This window comes from Meriones unguiculatus, chromosome 2 (assembly GCF_030254825.1).
Source record: "Meriones unguiculatus strain TT.TT164.6M chromosome 2, Bangor_MerUng_6.1, whole genome shotgun sequence".
Classification (NCBI taxonomy): Eukaryota; Metazoa; Chordata; class Mammalia; order Rodentia; family Muridae; genus Meriones; species Meriones unguiculatus.
In genome coordinates this window covers 126,003,074-126,022,085 of record NC_083350.1, presented here as the reverse complement: position 1 = coordinate 126,022,085, position 19,012 = coordinate 126,003,074, and the positions used below count along the sequence as shown (strand labels likewise).

Below are 19,012 nucleotides of genomic sequence, written 5' to 3'. Positions count from 1 at the left end.
AGTCATGCTCATACAATAAAAGTAAATACAAAGACTGTCATTTAATGGTCACACTGCTTCCGGTTTGTTCAGTGAGACCCTGCAAACTGCCATCCTGGGCATTTTGATATGAGCCTCTCATTCTCTGAGCACTTCTGGGTTTTCTGGCTCAAGATAACTCTATGGATCACTTTGTTCTCTTCTTGCTTTAGATCCAGGATAGCCATTTCTCCAGGAAGTCCCGATTTCTAATAATGAATAGTCATAGTTAAAAATAAGGCATGGGGGACCAGCAAAATGCCTTAATGGGTACAGGCTCTTGCTGTACCCATATGGTGACCTGACTTGCATCCCCTGAACCCACATGGAAGGAGAGAAATAACTCCTGCAAGTTGTTCTTTGACCTCCACACACACACCATGCACGCTCCCCACTCACACCCAAGAAAAATGAAAACACCAGGCCACAGATGTCATTATTTTGGGGCTCTATTGGTAGAGAGACCTAGAGGACACATACTTGTATGCTATACTTATCACTAAATCTTTCAGATTAAAAATAAATGTACTCCAGTACCTCCATCACAAAACTCATTCTAAATTTTTTTTCTTTTCCATCACTTGAGTCCCTTCTCTGGCATTATAGACTTGGTGTAATCGCTATCCCAGCATTGCCCTGCTGTACAATAGATGCCCTCCACTCAGGCCCCAATCTCCTCCGTGCGGAGCAGGCCATTACCTGGATGCTGTCTTTAATATGTCACTTTTCTGTAGCACTATGCCATATGTTCTCAACCTGTGGGTCATGACCCCTTAGTGGGAGTCAAATGACCTTTTTACAGGAGTTGCATATCAGATATCCTGCATGTCAGATATTACAATTTTTTTATTTTTATTTTTTTTAATTTTTTTTTAAGATTTATTTATTATTTATACAGCACTCTGCCTGCATGTATGCCTGCAGGCCAGGAGAGGGCACCAGTTCTCATTATAGATGGTTGTGAGCCACCATGTGGTTGCTGGGAATTGAACTCAGGACCTTGGGAAGAACAGCCAGCGCTCTTAACCTCTGAGCCATCTCTCCAGCCCCTTTATTTTTATTTTTTAATTATTATTATGTATAACAATTTGTTCACTTTGTATCCCAGCTGTAGCCCCCTCTCTCATCTTTTCCCAATCCCATTCTCCCTCCTTCTTCTCCCCCTATATCCCTCCCCTAGTCCACTGATAGGGGAGGTCCTCCTACCCTTCCATCTGACCATAGCCTATCAGGTCTCATTAGGACTATCTGCATTGTCTTTCTCTGTGGCCTGGTAAGGCTGCTCCACCCCTCCCGGGGAGGTGATCAAAGAGCCAGCCACTGAGTTCATGTCAGAGACAGTCCCTGTTCCCCTAACTAGGGCACCCACTTGGAGAATGAGCTGCCATTTGTGAAGGGGTTCTAGCTTATCTCCATGCATGGTCCTTGGTTGGAGTATCAGTCTCAGAAAAGACCCCTGGACAAAGATTTTGGTTCTGTTGCTCTCCTTGTGGAGCTCCTCTCCAAACCTGGAGGGCTCTTTGGGTCTCTGTGCTTTTCAAGATTCTACAAAGGTTTGTTATCCTGTTCCCAGTCTTCTCCTGCTTCCAATGTCTATTGTGTTGGCCCTTCTGAATGAGGGTTGAGCATCTTTCCTAGGATCTTCTTTGTTGTTTAACTTCTTTAGGAACATAGATTTTAGTATGCTTATCCTATATGTCTAATATCCACTTATAAGTTAGTATATACCATGTGTGCCTTTCTGCTTCTGGGATACCTCATTCAAGAGGATCTTTTCTAGTTCCCACCATTTGCCTACAAATTTCATAATTTCCTTTTTTTTAAATAGCTGAGTAGTATTCCGTTTTATAAATGTACCACAATTTCTGTATCCATCCCTCTGCTGAGAGACATCTAGGTTATTTCCAGATTCTGGCTATTATGAATAGAGCTGCTATGAACATGGTTGAGCAAATGTCCTTGTTGTATAGTTGAGCCTATTTTAGATAGGCGTGGTATAGCTGGATCTTGAGGTAGCACTATTCCTAATTTTCTGAGAAAGAGCAAGATTGATTTCCAAAGTGGTTGTACATTCGGACCCGCAATGGAGGAGAGTTCCCCTTTCTCCACATCCTCTCCAGCATGTGTTGTCACTTGAGTTTTTTATTTTAGCCATTCGTGTAGCCATTGGGTGTAAGGTGAAATCTCAGGGTCATTTTGATTTGCATCTCCCTGATGACTAAGGACATGGAACATTTCTTTAAGTGTTTCTCTGCCATTTGTTATTCCTCTATTGAGAATTCTCTGTTTAGCTCTGTACTCCATTTTTTAATTGGATTTTGGTTTGTTGGTGTTTAACTTCTTTAGTTCTTTACATATTCTGGTTATTAGCCCTCTTTCAGATATAGGGTTGGTGAAGATCCTTTCCCGATCTGTAGGCTGTCATTTTATTCTGCTAACAGTGTCCTTTGCTTTACAGAAGCTTTTCATTTTCATGAGGACCCATTTCGTCATTGTTGATCTTAGAGCCTGTGCTGTTGGTGTTCTGTTCAGGAAGTTGTCTCCTGTGTCAATGAGTTCCAGGATCTTCCCCACTTTTTCTTCTAACATATTTAACATGTCTAGTTTTATGATGATGTCTTTGATCTGCTTGGAATTTAGTTTTGTGCAGGGTGATAAATATGGATCTATTTGCATTTTTCTACATGTAGATATTCAGTTAGACCAGCACCATTTGTTGAAGATGCTATCTTTTTCCACTGTATTGTTTTGGCTTCTTTGTCAAAAATCAAGTATCCATAGGTGTGTGGGTTTATTTCTGGGTCTTCCATTTGATTCCATTGATTCTCCAGCCTGTTTCTCTGTCAGTACCATGTAGTTTATATTATTTTTGCTCTATAGAACAGATTGAGATCATATCTGGAGATCCCTTCAGAAGATCTGTTATTGTACATGATTGTTTTTGTTCTTGTTTTTACACGTGAAGTTGAGAATTTTTCTTTCTAGGTCTGTAAAGAATTGTGTTGGTAATTTGATGGAAATTGCAATGAATCTGTAGATTGCCTTTGGTAAGACGGCCATTTTTTCTGTGTTAATCCTGTCAAGCCATGAGCATGGGAGGTCTTTCCATCTTCTGATATCTTCAGAGACTGGAAATTTTTTTCATACATGTCTTTGCCTTGCTTCACTAGAGGTACACCAAGGTACTTTGTCATTTGTGCCTATTGTGAAGGGTGCTGTTTCCCTAATTTCTTTCTCAGCCCTTTTGACTTTTGTAGACAGGAGGGTTATTGATTTCTTTTTTGAGTTAATTTTGTATCCAGTCACCTTGCTGAAAGTGTTTATCAGCTGAAGGCATTCTCTGGTAGAATTTTGGGGGTCACTCATGTATACTATCATAGCATCTGCAAATAGTGACACTTTGACTTCTTCCTTTCTAATTTGTATTCCCTTTATCTCCTTTAGTTGTCTTATTGCTCTATCTAGGACTTCAAGTACTATGCTGAAGAGATATGGAGAGAGTGGGAAGCCTTGCTTTGTCCCTGATTTCAGTGGGATTGATTTAAGTTTCTCTCTGCTTAGTTTGATGTTGGCTATAGGCTTGCTGTGTATTGCCTTTACAGTGTTTAGGTATGTGCCTTGTATCCCTGCTCTCTCCAGAACTTTAAACATGAATGGGTGTTGTATTTTATCAAATGGTTTTTCATCTAAAGAGATGATCATGTGGTTTATTTGTTTTTTTCCTTCTTGTTTATATGGTGGATTACACTGATGGATTTCTGTATATTTAACCACCCCTGAATGCCTGGGATAAAACCTACTTTGTCATGGTGGATTGTATCTTTTATGTGTTCTTGGATTCTATTTGTGAGTATTTTGTTGACTATGTTTGCATCAGTGTTCATAAGAGAGATAGGTCTGAAGTTCTGTTTTTTTTTTGGGGGGGGGGGTCTTTGTGTGATTTAGGTATCAAGGTTACTGTGGCCTCATAGAATTTGTTTAGTAATGTTCCTTCTGTTTCTATTTTGTGAATAGTTTGAAGAGTATTGGAGTTAGCTCTTCTTTGAAGGTCTAGTAGAATTCTTCGCTGAAACCATCAGGCTCTGAGTTGTTTGTTTGTTTTTGTTTTGTTTTGTTTTGCAGGAAGACTTTTGATGCCTGCTTCTATTTCTTTGGAGGATATAGGACTGTTTAAACTATTTACCTGATTTTGGTTTGGTTTTGGTAAGTGGAATCTATCAAGAACATCATCCATTTCATTTAGATTTTCAAATTTTTGAAGTAAGACCTAATGATTCTTTTAATTTCCTCAGTGTTTGTCATTGTGTCCCCTTTTTGTTTCTGATTTTACTGATTTGGATAGCTTCTTTCTGCCTTGAGTTAGTTTGGCTAAGGGTTTGTCTATCTTGTTGATTTTCTCAAAGAACCAGTTCTTCATTTCATTTATTCTTTGAATTGTTTTGTTTCTAATTTATTGATTAGATAAATCAATAAATTAGATTGATTTAATCTAATCAGCCCTGAGTTTGATTATTTCCAACCGTCTACCCCTCTTGGGTGTGTCTTCTTTTTTTTTCCCCCTAGGGCTTTCAGTTGTTCCATTAAGTTGCTTGTGTGAGAAGTCTCAGGCTTCTTTCTGAAAGCACTTAGTGCTAATAACTTTCCTCTTAGCGCTGCTTTCATTGTGTCCCATAAGTTTGGATAAGTTGTGCCTTCACTTTCATTGAATTTTAGGAAGTCTCTAATTTCTTTTCTGATACAGCTATCATTGCTTAGAGGTTGTTTAGTTTCCAAGTATGTCATGACCCAACTTGTGGGTCACTACCCCACTAGTGGGGGTCAAATGACTCTTTTTACAGGGCTTGCATATCAGATATCCTGCATGTTAGATATTACAATTTCTCACTAGCAAAATGACACAACAATAATTTTGTGTTTGATTTTGTGTTTCAGACCCTGGACAAGTGACTGAGATACCTATTTAACCAAAGTGAACCTGGCCTCCACGTTCTCCCAGCATCCTTCAGCCCCTACCTGTTAAGGGCATGGCTGGCGTACCAAACCCTCTCTGCTGAACTTTCCAGTCCTGGAGCTGGGCTTCCTCTCACCCAGAGGCTCTTCACTATACACTATACAATCCAGACATTTTATCTCTCTCTCTCTCTCTCTCTCTCTCTCTCTCTCTCTCTCTCTCTCTCCTCTCCTCTCCTCTCCTCTCTTCCAGCATTCCCTACATACCCCAGCACACACCCTTTTCTGTCTCCCCATCTACATGGCAACTTCCCTGGCCTCATTCCTTGGAACTAGTGGACCTGCCAAAAGCTGCCCCAACTGAACCTGCCTTTATACTTTAATTTGCCTTGAATTGGCTCATTTTGTCAGCTGAAAATACCTATCAGTTGTGGTAACCACAACCTGAACTATGTTAAAGGGTTGAAGCAGTAGGAAGGTTGAGAGCTACTGCTCTATGCTAAACCACTGTCTTGAGAGGAAGGAGGGCTTTTTGTTTGGTTGGTTGTGTTTCTTTGCTTTTTGAGACAGGGTCTCCCTACACTGCTCAGGCTGGGTAAAGTGAAATTTTATTGTTTTGTTCACTCTATGGCCCAATCTGGTCTTGAACTCTCAGCTAACCTCTTGCTTCAGCCTCCTGAGTGTTGAGAATACAGTGCTAGCCCACCATGCCCGGCTTGGCTTGTAATTCTCTATTTAGCTCAGACTGGCTTTGAACACTTCCTGTCTTGTTGCAGGATATTTTATCCCACTGTGAACCCCAAGATTGTGTTGTTTACTGGAAAAACCTGTTTCTAGTTATGGTGTAGCTCAGCCTTAGCACACACTTTTAATCCAAGAGCTTTCTGCTTGGATATTGTAAACAGAATTAAATAAAATCAACCATAAGTCAAGAGGCAGAGCAAGCAACCAGTTGACAGGAAGTGACCATAGGATTATTAAGAAAAAAGAGAAAGGAAGAGGAAGTCAGGAGAACAAATAGATGCACTGGAAGTAGAGAAGAGCGGTTTTTGAGATGGTGTGGGAAAGAGGGATTCCTTCTGGGACACTGGCTGAGTAGGAAGGTGAGCTGGGTGCTTTCTGTGTCTGTCTTTCACCCCACCATCTAGTTCCCAAGTCTTTACTGGTAAAATCAAACGATTGAGATTTTGTTAAAAACAACGCCACCTCTGCCTTTTGAGTGCTGGGATTACAAGTGTTCACCATCATACCTGGCAGATTTCTTTACTGTTATTCCCTCATTTCAAACACCTAGAGTAATGACTAGTACATTGTGGATGCTCAACAAGTAGCAGAAGAGTGGAGTCTCGTGCTGATTATTTTGTATAGTCCATGTTGAGCATTCCAACATTGTTTTCTTATTCTTCAACCTCACATGGTTCCAGTACAACAGCTTGAAGAAGTCAAGTCTATGTAAATGTAGAGCACAGATCAGCCATGAGGAATGTCATAGAAGACCTTTCCTGAGGAAGAAACCAGGGGCAGATCAAAGCAACAATTACACCAGAGTCCAACATGGCAAACTGCTACACCTACGCCAGTGTCGCCATAGTAGCATAAGCTACAGGGCAGGGGATATGATTTCTCCGGAAATATGCCCCCTGGAAGGTCCCTGGCAAACTCATTCCACTTGGAAAAGAGATGTGTTCTGAGATTTCTATGCTATGTTTCTTCAGTTGTGGCTCTGGGGCTGGAATAATGATCTTTGATCTTTCTCTGTGACTCCTGAAACAGCACAACTAATTTTATAAAGAAATTTATTATTAGTAGATTGTTAAAGGCTTTAATAAAAATAATAAGTTTAAGAAAGGTAATGAATTAAATTTAATATTAATAAGCATTAAGAATAGTGAAATAATAATAGGCTCCTTCTTAAGAAATAATAGCATGAGAGGTGCAGCTAGTGAGAGTCTCCCCTCTCTTCAGTGCCTTGTTCCTAGAGAAGATCATAAATCTTGGGCAGGACATATGGGAGGATAGTTAACAAAGGTATAGTTAGATTTTGATATAGAGAGGGACTTTGGCAGGCATCTGACTTAGCTCCTGACTTTCCTCTTCACTGGTTAGCAATAATGAAACTATATTTGAGGTTTCTTTTCCTTTGCTCTGATCAAAAAGTTTTTAGGCCAAGATTACTTGTGGGTACTGCTTTATGTTTGACTGCATTTTGAGTTAAAATGTAAACTTTGTATTCTTGGTAAAAGTCTAAATGTTCTGGAAAGTATGCCAATTTTAAGGTGCCTTTTGTATAAAAATACTAGCTTGATTTCAGTAAAGTTGCAGCAGAGTCAAAATCATCAAGGTGTCTCTGTCAATTCTTCGCCGAAACCGTGTCTTCCTGTCCAAAGCCTTGCTCTCCCACGGACGACGGGAGCCCAACTGGGCCGGTCCATGGCAGCAAACCAATGTGCTGGGGCTACTAACGAGAATATGTGAGGAATCACAAATAGGAGCAGGGTTGCCTCAAAGGCAGCTACATCACTGAAAAGCCCAGAGCAGCATGGGTCATGACTCACAGCCTCTACAACCTTGAACTTGCTGAGAGACTCTCTGGCAGCTCAGTAAGACAGACAATATCCTCCAGTCAACCTCACAGGAAAAATGTGGGCTTTCTCTAGGAACCTCTGCCTCATCTTTCCCCCAATTACCATTTACTGCCGCTTCATCCTTGGGGGAGCGGCCTCTGCACTTGCTGGTTTCAGAACTTGAACCTGTGTGTTGTTTACTTCCTGGAACTCAGGGACCTCCTAGTCTATTCCTGGAGTATAGAGCCTCTAAGAATATCAAGATACCCTGTAGTATAAGGAACATGAACAGTGATCAAGGAAGGGGAATGGCATTTACATAAGAGTTAAGATAGGACATACCCAAGAATTTCCTGGATAGATTCAAAATACAGGACAACACAAACAGCCAAGATTATCCAAAAAAAGGGGACTGGCAAAATGAAAGACACTTGCTATCAAGCCTGATGACTTGAACTGGACCTCTAGAAGACTGTCACAAGGTGTACTCTCAAGTCCAAAGATGCTATGTGCATGCACATGCCCACACACACGCACACAGACACACACAAACGTAAAAGAAAAAAAAAAGTTGTATTAAAGATTAGCAAAAATCAACTGAGCATGCTGTCAAATTGCCTTCTCAGTTTCGTGATTATTCCCAGTGCTGTGCCCAGCCTTCTCTGTGCCCAGAGAAGTTCACAGCAATGAGGAGTGGTTAATGCAAAAACTCACAACTAACCAAAATGCCCGGGGATACGAGATGGTGGGGTGCGCAATTAAATGGGACAGTTGGATTACTCCTTCCAAGGTTCAAGGAATACTTTGGAAGAGGGGCCATAAAGAAAGTAAGAATCAGAGAGGGGAGAAATGCAGAAAACGAACAAACGGAAAACCTTCTGGCCATGACGTGGCCATGCACTCACGCACTTAATACAGCTCTGGTTATCTGGATAAGCCCTGAGATTGGCATGTCAACATTTCATCATGGATGGGAGCAGGGGTCCATAGGCCTCAGCCTTCCCTGAGAGACTATCGCCAGTTAACAGCCGTTTGGGAAAGGCGCAGTTAATTGCTCTTGGTAAGGGAGTGGTTTTTTTGTTTTATTTTGTTTTTTGTTTCCTTTGGAATGGTAGCCACTGATAAATTACCCTTCCTCAAGTAAAGAATAACCCATCCATGCTAGGCCAAGAAACGAAAATTAAGCCCAGTAGATCAATAAAAGAGGACAGGAAATAGGAGGGTCCTTGTTGGAAAGAAGGGTTTTGTAAGACTTGGGGGAGTCCTACGTTAAAGTGAGACACAGAGGCAGAGATCGATGCAAACAGCAAGGGGCAGTCCTACACCGTGAGGAGAGTCGACCCCAAAGAAAGGATTCTTTGGGTTTTTACATATTAAAGCATAAGCTGGTAACAGCAACAGGCAGTTTTTCATTGGTGGATATTTTGATCTTTAACATGATTGGCCATTTAGGATCAGGGGATTTTTGAGGTCTGACTTCGGGTGGCCAGGGTCAAGCCGCCCGAGTGGTGTTTTTTCCAGGAACTGCCTGCCTTATCTAAGTTCTTGGGAGGGCAAGGTGTACTCTGCCTCTGGAAATCAGTGTCAAGTCCCCAGTATCCTTGGTTGACCCCCCAGCTAGGTTCCTTCAGTTCCAAGTAGAGGAGGGAGATGAAAGAGGGGAAGAGTGAATGAAAATATGGAGAAGAGCGCTCCTAGGTACGGTTTAGAAGAATCTTATCGTAGATATGAGTGATTGGGCCATTGGAGAGGGGGCTAAGTGGTCATATCGCAAGTTCCACCATACTGGTCCTGAGAATCGAACTCAGGTCTTCAGGCTAGGCAGAAAACTCACCTCCCACTCCCTCAACCCCCAGTCATCTGCCCCGCCCAACCAGAAGTTTTGATTCCAGAGTCGATACTCTTGAAATGGCGTGGGATTATCTGACCCTAAATTTACAAGCGTTCACTTTCCTGCTGGGGTGCTTGGTGGCACCTTGGCAACTCCCTATCCTTAACTCTGGGAGCTCTTGCTAAAATTTCTGCCACCGTCTCCCGCTCGTCTGCTCACGTCTCTCAACAACTCTGGGAACTGGCTCGCTCCCGGCGTACCAGCTGCCGGGCGCGTGCGCAGTGTGCGCCGGAGGCCGTTGCGCCTGCGCGGGCGTCGCCATCCCACCGCTCCTTCCGCTCGGCTCTTCCACGGCGGGGCTGAATGGCCGACCCCGACGCGGTGGGTGTGGAGGAGGTGGCTGCTCGGCGCCGCGAGCGCAGGTGACTGGCCCTCCTCCAGCCTGAACCCCTCGGCCCGGGCTCGCGCGGGAGGAGCGGGCCTGTGAGGGGAGCGGCGACCCCGCCTGCTCGAGCTCTTTCCCTGGCGGCCGCGGCTCCTTCCCTGGGACAATATGTTCAAGAGAATGGCGGAATTTGGGCCTGACTCCGGCGGGAGAGTGAAGGTCAGTGCGCAGTCTCGGCGCGCAGAGCGGAAGCTCGGCGCTCCTTGGGCCCCGAGTCCCGGGCGCCGCTTCCTGTCCCGCCAAAGACAAAGGTTCCGTCGTGGCTGCGACAGCCTGAGGCGCTGACGGCAGCTGCGCTGTCCGAGTAGATTGGCCCAGGCTTGCCGTCCCCGAAGCATTGTTTAGGGAGCTTTGAAATAGAGTTCCAGCGTAGGGTTGGACATTGTGACCACCGATTCCCTCACATTTGTTTTAGCGTTTTACATGTATTTTTAACGGGATGGAAGTCAAAGGAGGGTTGTCTGGTGTTACAGGTCCTTAGTGCCGGTCTGTGTTGTCCAGTGTGCCATCTCGCCAGCTCACTCCCTACCACCTTCCTACATCCGCAAGTTAATTTTTAAGGGAGACCAAATGGTTCCTGATGCTCTTCTGTGCCGCTTTTAACTCCCACATACAGAGCTTATCACAGAAAGGAGTTTTTCTCAAAAGCACTTTTACACCAATCTACTTAGTTTTGTAAAATCTGTCAGTGTCATTTTTATATTACCTAATCATAGTATCTATACATCCATAGCTGTTTTACCATCAAATGTGGCAAATCCTCAAAAATTGTAAAGCCCTGAAATGTAAGAGGAGAAAGAAGTGCCAGGTAAAAGCTCGAGCTTCATAGAGCTATACATTTGCACAAGCTTTTAGGTAAGGGTTTGGGCTGGTAGGAAATGATTACTGAGCAACAGGTTGATGTGAAAACTTCTGTAGTTGGCACATCTGAGGTTGTTAGGTTCTAGAAGGTTGTAATTTTCAGTATAGGATAACTTGAGAAAGTTAGGACTGCAGTCCTCGGATTTTTTTCCTCCATAGTAGCTGGAAAAGGGATGAGGGAGCCAAGAACAAGATAGGCCCTTTAGACAGACCCAGCCCAACTGGCCCTGCCTCCCGTGGCTCAGCTTTGAGGTCATCCATGTACTAATTCACTGGTAAGGTTGGTTCTTTGTGATCCTGTCATGTCTCAGTGCCACCAGCTGGGACCAGGCTTTCAACAGTCAGCCTCTGTGGGGCATACTTCATAGCCAAACTGCAGTGTACATAGTAACAGTGACGGTGGAAAGCGTTTGCCCTGAAGTTCTCCCATAGACTGTCCTTGGTTTTCGTGCTGTGCTGTCGTAAACACTGCCACAAGCTAATTTAAAAGCCTCTCCCAGCAAGTTGTGCCAGTCAGATCAGCAAATTGTATTCAGCAGCCCAGCTAGTAGCTTTTGTAAAGGTATTTTGTTCTTCTTGAATCACTGCCTTTACATGGTGATGTAGCTTAGATCATTTCAGGCCATCTTTCAAGTTATCAGGTAAGGAGCCTTGCTGTCAAGCCCGATGACCACAATTCAGGCCTCAGGACCCAATTGGAGGAAGAGAATCTCCTCCTGCAAGTCATCCCTGACCTCCACATGTACAGTGCATGACACAGAGTGCGCACACAGACACACAAAATCACACACATTTTGATGGTGGTCATGCAGCATCTGTAGAGAACAGTGTATGGTTGCTTCGCTGATGGTACTCCGCTGTGGCAAGGCCCCCGGAGACCCCTTCCTACTTGGTGAGGACCAACGGCGAATTTTGGTGGCCTCTCTGCTTATTATTTACATCGTGTGTGCTACAAGCTCTCCTTGCTTTCACTAGGCTTTTTATACTCATAGAAATAGTTCTACTTTGTCGGTCACAGGCAGGGCCAGGACCTGAAAGCCCTGCATATCATTCTGTTTTTCTCAGTACCTTTAAGAGAGGCAGAACCCTTCCTTTCCTCTCTCTGCCTCTATGGAACCTCCAGATGTGATCATTAATCATGGCTATTTTGGGACACATAATCATGTCCTTAGAGAAACAGCTGCAGTCACATTGAATAGGCCTGTGGCGATTGTGAAGAGCAATGGGTCCTTCTTGCTTAGCTGTTCTGAGAAAGCTGTGTCTAATCAACAGAGACTTAACAGAGACTTTTTTTTATCTTATCAGCACAGACATAAAAAAATGCGGATGCTGTGCCTACTCGATAAGAGACTTAAAACTTGGCTTTAGAAAGATGGAATCAGAAATTGATAGGTGCCTATCAGGAAAGGTTGCTTGATAAAATGGGCACGTCTCTGTCAACAATTTAAAAAGTTCTGTGACAGAGGATACTATTTGATAAATGGACTTATACCCACAAATGGTTAACCTGTCTCACACCTTGTACAATGTGTAACCACATTTTGGAACCAGCTGGGTATGTGCTCTTGTCCACAAAACATGCCTGGCTAGACATTTATTTTTGGCTTGCTGAAATTGTGCTTTGTAGTACAAAATATGGTTGGGGAAAATTGACCCAGTGGGAGGAGGGGTGGAGGAAGGGAAACTGTTGGGGGCTTTTTGTGATGAGGGGGCTTATGTAGTTCTGATGTTTTGAGTTCTTTAAATAAAATAACCCCTGATGTCACTGCTCAAGCAAACAAGATTGTGATTGTCTAAATAAAGACTGCTCGAGCTGTTCAGGGCCACTTGCTTGAAAGTCAGCAGCTGGTCAGTGTCTTCATTTAATGTCCACACCTCTTCCCCACCTTGGGACCCAAACCCTTGAAGCTGGAGCTGGTCTCTGGCAACATCTCAAATAGGATGCATTGTGAGCTGGCATGGAGGTACTGGGAACCAAACCATAGTCCTCTGCAAAAGCAGCAAGTGTTTCGACTGCTGGCCCATCTCCAGCCCCTCAAATGGGAAGCATTGTGTTAACATCAGAGGAGGATGAGGGTGCTTTGAGGAGCTCCCTGTTCTAGCTAAACCCATAAGTAGTTAGACTGCCGTTCCCTAAAACAGGTGGCCGTTGCTGGTTCCGCGGTGGTGAAGTATTTACTGATTTTAAACTTGCTGTTCTTTTAGGGGGTTACCATCGTTAAGCCAATAGTTTATGGTAATGTTGCCCGGTACTTTGGGAAGAAAAGAGAAGAAGATGGGCACACCCACCAGTGGACAGTGTATGTAAAGCCATATAGAAACGAGGTAGGCATTGGTTTATTTGCTAGGAAATTGTGAAACTGTGTATACTTTCTGACTATGAAATGAGCCCAATACAGAATTCCCATCCCTGTCCCCATTGAAACAATACAATGAAAATCCTCATCTTCATGTAATTAATGTAGAGTTTTTAAAAAATTTCTTCTCATTAAAATTAAGGTAAGGGGCTGGAGAGATGACTCAGCAGTTAAGAGCAAGTAATGCGCTTGCAAAGGATCTGAAATTGGTCCCCCGAACGTGCGAAGGACAGCTCACAGGTGCCTGTAATTGCAATTCCAGGGGATCTGGCGCCTCTGGCATGGGCACCTCCATGCACATGCAAATACACTCACGTGTGTACTCACATCTGCACAAACTAGTACATACATACACATCGCATATATGGCGGGGTCTTTAAAAAGAGTGGGAGGCGGTTGATGACATGGCTAACCCAGGAAAGTGCCTGCAGTGCAAGCACGAGGACCTGAGGTCAGCTCTCCAGCACCCAGGGAGAAGCTGGCTGAGCAGTTGGGTGCCTGTAACTCAACAGGGAGAGGGGTTGGGATGGGGAGTGGAATGTGGAGACAGTGTGATCACTGGGCTTCTTGGTCAATTAGTCTTGTGTAATTGGTGAACTCCAGGTTGAGTTCACCCCAAATAAGATGGAGAGCAATGGAGTAATACTCTTGATCTGGACCCCAGGCCATGTATGCACCATTCTCCTCCTTACATACACCTGACATGGACCCCTGGCCATGTGTGTACACATTCTGCTTCTTTCCATACACAGACAAATTGTTTATGATGATTGACTACAGAAGTGGTTTTGTTTGTATTGTTTCTATAAAAATACCCAAACTATTACTGTTGTTTCTGATGGAAGTCGAATTAACCTAAAATATTATTTATTGCTGCATATAAAAGCAGAATTTGAGCCAGATGGTAATGCACATGCCCATAAGCCCAGCACTGAGGCAAGAAGATGGCAAGTTCCAGGCCAGCCTGGTCTATATAGTAAGAAGTGTCTCAATACCCATGCCCCTCAAATCCCAGGATTTGCAAAACAAGCGATAGGAAAGAATTTGGTACAGGCTGGCTGGCTTTCTTTCTCTTTTTTTTTTTTCCCTAGCTGCTTCCTAGGCATAGTTCGTGGTTTTGTTTTTTGTTGCGTGTTAAATTATTTTGGAGTTTTGTTGTTGGGTTGGTTTTTTGTTTTGTGTGTGTTTGTTTGTTTGTTTGTTTGTTTTGGTTGGTTGGTTGGTTGTGACAGGTTCTCACACTCTCTAGTCCTGTCTGAGCTGGATTTCAACTGTGTAGACGAGGCTGACCTGAAATAGAGCCTCCTGCCGCTGCCTCCCGAGCGCTGGGGTTGAACGTGAGGTCCGCACACTGGCTTATTTTGTTGTGTTTGCTTTGTTAGGAAAAAAAGGAAACATGACTCCTGAATCGTGTCCCCGTCCTTTTTAAACTTTTGGTTTTGAAACAGGGTCTGGCCGAGTTGCCCAGGCCGCCCTGAAACCTCGTCAAACCTCGCCATTCTTAGCCTCTTGGTTAGCTAAGTCTCACTAGGTCAGCTCACTTGTATTTTGCTTTAATTATGTTCTGTGAACTTTTATGAAATTGTGTGCATATGCTAAATGTGTTTCTTTTGGAGAACTAATTTCTCTCTATTTTAGGATATGTCAGCATATGTGAAGAAAATCCAGTTTAAATTACATGAAAGCTATGGCAATCCTTTAAGAGGTATGCTGCAGTTCTTCATGTACATAATTATAAGGGGCTAGGGAACAGGAACTAAATCAGTAATTTACAGTTGCTTTGTTTTTCTTCCCTCTCTAGTTGTTACTAAGCCTCCCTATGAAATTACTGAAACAGGATGGGGTGAATTTGAAATAATCATCAAAATATTTTTCATTGACCCCAATGAAAGACCTGTGAGTAACATTAACCTTTGTAAGAAGAAAACAGATCATTTAATAAATGTGCAAATGTTTTACTTACTGACGAGCTGGTGTTTGCTCAGACAGTCTTCACGTGCACTTAAGTCTTCCTGTTCCTGCCATAAGTTAAGATTTCCCTTGTTATTTAGGATCTTTCAGTTTTTCATGCATAGATCTAAACACCATTCAGGCCCCTAAGAGGTAATTTGAAAGTGCTGTTGACTGGGTTGGGGGGTTAATGTCCTAGCAAAAATAAATGTAAGATTTAGAACCCTGCTTCCTTACTGTGACTTTAGCCAGCCTTTTGGGAAATGCCGTGTCTCTGGACTGGTTTGTTCGGTTCACCATGAGCTGTGCTGCTGTGCCAGCTCTCCTGTTTGGGGGCTGATGGTGCAGGGGCCGGAGCCCCAGGCTTCTCCTTTGGCCTTAGTCCACCTGCCACAGCGAAGGCACTCCGCCGGAGTGGGCTGCCTGCAAGCTTATGCCTCTCACCTCTAACCCCTGTGGTGGAGTATCTTTCTTGCTAGCACTGGAGATTTTACTATTGATTATTCTTTTTAGAAAACTACCTTTCCCCCCGACAGTCTCATTATGTAGCCCAGGCTACTGACATAGAATTCAAACACTCTTGCCTCAGCCTCCCATGTGCCAGGATTACAGGCATGCTCCCCCATACCCAGCTTCAAGTCCTTTTTTTCTCAAGTAAATTTGTAAACTTTAATCTTCACAGAAAACTATTAAAATTCCCACAGCTTTATTTGTGTTGTTTCAGGGGTACACTTACTCCCTAGAGGGGCTTGAGTAGACCCTCACCGAATTCTGTAGAATGTCCCTATTGAAATGTGGGCAGTGTACCTGGGAGGAAAACAAAAGACAGGAAGTTTGAGCAGCTTGCCACCTAAATTACAATTGAAGCAAGACCCAAAATTTGGTATGTTAACTAATCTCATCTTCAAATTCCGCTAAAGAAATGAGTGTCAGGCAGGTGGGCTGGTGGCACATGCTTTGTAATCTCACACGTGAGAAGTGGAGGCATGAGGTGCAGACTTCCTTCTGCTACATAGTGAGTCTGAGGCCAGCCTGGAAGGAAGGGCTTACTGACTGTAGGAGTGTTTCATGGCAACGATGGAACCCTGAATAGAGTGACCCCTGTTTCTTTTTTATAGGTAACTCTATATCACTTACTAAAGCTGTTCCAGTCTGACACCAATGCAATGCTGGGGAAAAAGACAGTGGTTTCAGAGTTCTACGATGAAATGGTGAGAGTTTATAAGGAGAGGGCCTTTAAAGACAGTTGGGGGGGGTCAGAGTTCAGCTTTGGGGAGTTGGTGCTCTCCTGTCACTCTGAGGCTTGGCAGCAAACACTTACCTGCTGAGCGTCCTCACCGGCTCGTAGAGTGAGCTTTAAGAGACTTGAAGTTGGAGACCTTTGGAGTTATTGAGCCTTTTTTCTTGTCTTAACCCTTAAGATATTTCAAGACCCAACGGCAATGATGCAGCAACTATTAACAACATCTCGTCAGCTAACATTAGGAGCCTATAAGCATGAAACAGAATGTAAGTGCTTTAATGTAATCTGTAATGTGAAAGAATTCTTTGAATGATCGCTAATTTTCTTTTTTTACTTAAGTTTCTTAGGCGTTAAAGAAACAAGACATTAATTACCATAGATGACAATAATGGGCTGAGTATGAAAGTCGTCGCTAATGCTTACTTTGAGTTTTTTAGGGGATGGTTAACTTTAGTCTCAGTTCCTTCTTAATCCTCATAAACCCTTCAGAAATGCCTGCCCTTCACTGTCATGTGATAAAAGAAATGGATGAGACTTAGAAATAACTGAGTTCAGTTAATAGGGAACGAGGGTGTGTTTGAACACAAGTCTGTGATTTCAAGGTTAGAGTCTTTGACTGTGTGGCCTTGCTGCCCATTAGCTGCCCGTCTGAGAATAGCTGTACTTTGTGAATGCCAGATTACCTAAGGCACCCACAAGGTGGCGATGTTGGCTGCAAGCAGGAATTTAGCCAACAAGCACAGGTAAGTAGATGCATCTTACTCTGTAACTTTCAGTGAATCCAGCTAGACTTTTGTGTTGATTTTTGCTTTTATATTGCTAGGGTTAAATCTAACACGTCACCTCGGCACACATCACCAACCTCTAGAAATTTTCAAATAGCAGCATTCTTTTGTCAGCATGAATACGTGTAATAATAGTTAAAATGTTTTACATGTCACAAGGTGTTCTAGGTACTTTCTACACAGTGGCTCATTTAAGGTCTTCTGAACGGGGCTGGGAAGGTGGCCTGCTTGGTGAGGTACTTCTGTGCGCACAGGTCTGAGTTTGGATCCCCAGCACCTCTACAAAAAGCTGGATATAATGGCAGGAGCCTGAAGTCCTAGAACTCGTGATGCAGAGATGAGAAGATCCCTGGGGCTTGCTGTCAAGTGGTGCTCGCCCAGTCAGTGAGCTCCAGATTCAGTGAGGAGCTGTGGAAACAGGAGAGCAGTGGAGGAACGCCCTGATGTTGATCGCTGGCCTCCATGCACATGCGCATACATGCACACATATATGTGTACAGTCTTCTCAACAAATCCTGTGAGATCTGTGTCATTGTAACTCATAAATGAGGAAGTCAGTGTAGAAATGTGAACTTGTGAGCTAACAACATCATGGCTAGTGAGCTAGATTTCCATTTTAGTCAGTTTTGTTCTTTTTTTGGAAAAAAGCTAGAGGCTTATTTTGGTAGTATGATTTTGTGATGTAAATTGTACCTGTGCATTACTTCAGAATATTTTCAGTTGGTTCACTGTCGTTTCTTGGGTTTGTATGCCCCATATTCCAAAGTAATCTGCATCTAGAGAAAAATAAATAATGTCTCTAAGCCTTAATTGTGGGTTAGAAGCTGCAGTTTCATTTTAGAAAGCAGTATGACACCTCTGTGAGGAATTTATACTTCCTACCTTTTCTACCCGTCGTGTTCAATGTTCTGTGTCTCAGATTGTCCATGGTTCATCCTGGAGACAGTGGCCTTAGGATATGCTGTTTGTCTCTCTATGGTTCATCTTAATGTGAGAGGAAAGTATATTCAGCTCAACTATTCTTTTTCAGTTGCAGAACTTGAAGTGAAAACCAGAGAAAAACTAGAAGCTGCCAAGAAAAAAACAAGCTTTGAAATTGCAGAGCTTAAGGAGAGATTAAAAGCAAGTCGTGAAACTATAAATTGTTTGAAAAATGAAATCAGGAAGCTTGAAGAGGATGATCAGACGAAAGACATATGAGCAGCTGGCAATAAGATAACCGGAAAGCAGGGCCTCAGCAGGAGGGGCTTGGTGCGGACGGGCTGCCTGTGCGTTTCCTGGCTCCGGGTTTCTCGGCGGTGAAGTCAGTCTCACACTGCTCAAGCCATCTTTCCTGGGACGTACATCTCTGTTCTAAGACTTGATGCTGGGTAGCATTCCATGATATGAAGCACAATTTTTAAAGTATTTTTTTTTTTATTTTTTAATTGAACTATGTGTGTAGCTTATTTTCCTTCAGGCAGGCATCAGAATTCTGTTGTAAAGTCTTAACTGTGCAGATTTTGTACTTCTCTACTAATTAGAATTAGTGGTCAGTATGTGTATTTAGTTCCAGGTTATCTGCCCCAGTCTACCTCTTTTGTATCTGATGTATCTGGTAGTGAATAAATGCAGTTTACTGCTCCTACATCTGCCTCGTGTGACTTCTCTAGTCATTTTCCCACCTTGCGGTTTTACATAAACATTTGTAATTTTCTGAGACTGTCATACAATGCAAATTTGATTATATTCACCCCTACCTCTTCCCAGACCCACCCTGACGCACTTACTCTCCAGCTTAATGTCCTCTTTTTCATTTTTATGTTAACCCATCAACCCCAATGTGTGCTCTCCATGTGCTTCAGGGAGTGGAATCCTGACACAGCCTTAAAGAAAATTGACTCCCTCTCCCTCAGAAGCCATTATCTGTCTGTAGATCGTCAGTTAGGGGTAGGGGCTCTTCAGAACACTTCCTCCTCACACCTGGATCACAGTACAGCAAGTCATAAGTGGACTGGCAGTTTGTTAG

The 19,012-nt window shown here is 43.3% G+C and overlaps 1 protein-coding gene across 1 annotated transcript; it reads left to right on the top strand.

Annotated features, from left to right (window-relative positions):
* Nucleotides 1-9,702: 9,702 nt before the first annotated feature.
* Nucleotides 9,703-18,631, top strand: Yeats4 (YEATS domain containing 4). The gene is made up of 7 exons (XM_021643649.2): nucleotides 9,703-9,967; nucleotides 12,875-12,994; nucleotides 14,665-14,731; nucleotides 14,828-14,922; nucleotides 16,095-16,187; nucleotides 16,398-16,485; nucleotides 18,035-18,631. Exons 1-7 carry the CDS (start codon nucleotides 9,917-9,919, stop codon nucleotides 18,202-18,204), a joined length of 684 nt encoding a protein of 227 aa, XP_021499324.1. The 5' UTR covers nucleotides 9,703-9,916; the 3' UTR covers nucleotides 18,205-18,631.
* The last annotated feature ends 381 nt before the right edge of the window (nucleotides 18,632-19,012 follow it).

Excerpts from the sequence above, each read along its gene's own strand:
- Yeats4 (XM_021643649.2), top strand. The coding sequence starts at position 9,917 with ATGTTCAAGAGAATGGCGGAATTTGGGCCTGACTCCGGCGGGAGAGTG. Across the intron at positions 9,968-12,874 it reads ACTCCGGCGGGAGAGTGAAG|GGGGTTACCATCGTTAAGCC; the intron begins GTCAGTGCGCAG and ends CTGTTCTTTTAG. Across the intron at positions 16,188-16,397 it reads CAGAGTTCTACGATGAAATG|ATATTTCAAGACCCAACGGC; the intron begins GTGAGAGTTTAT and ends TTAACCCTTAAG.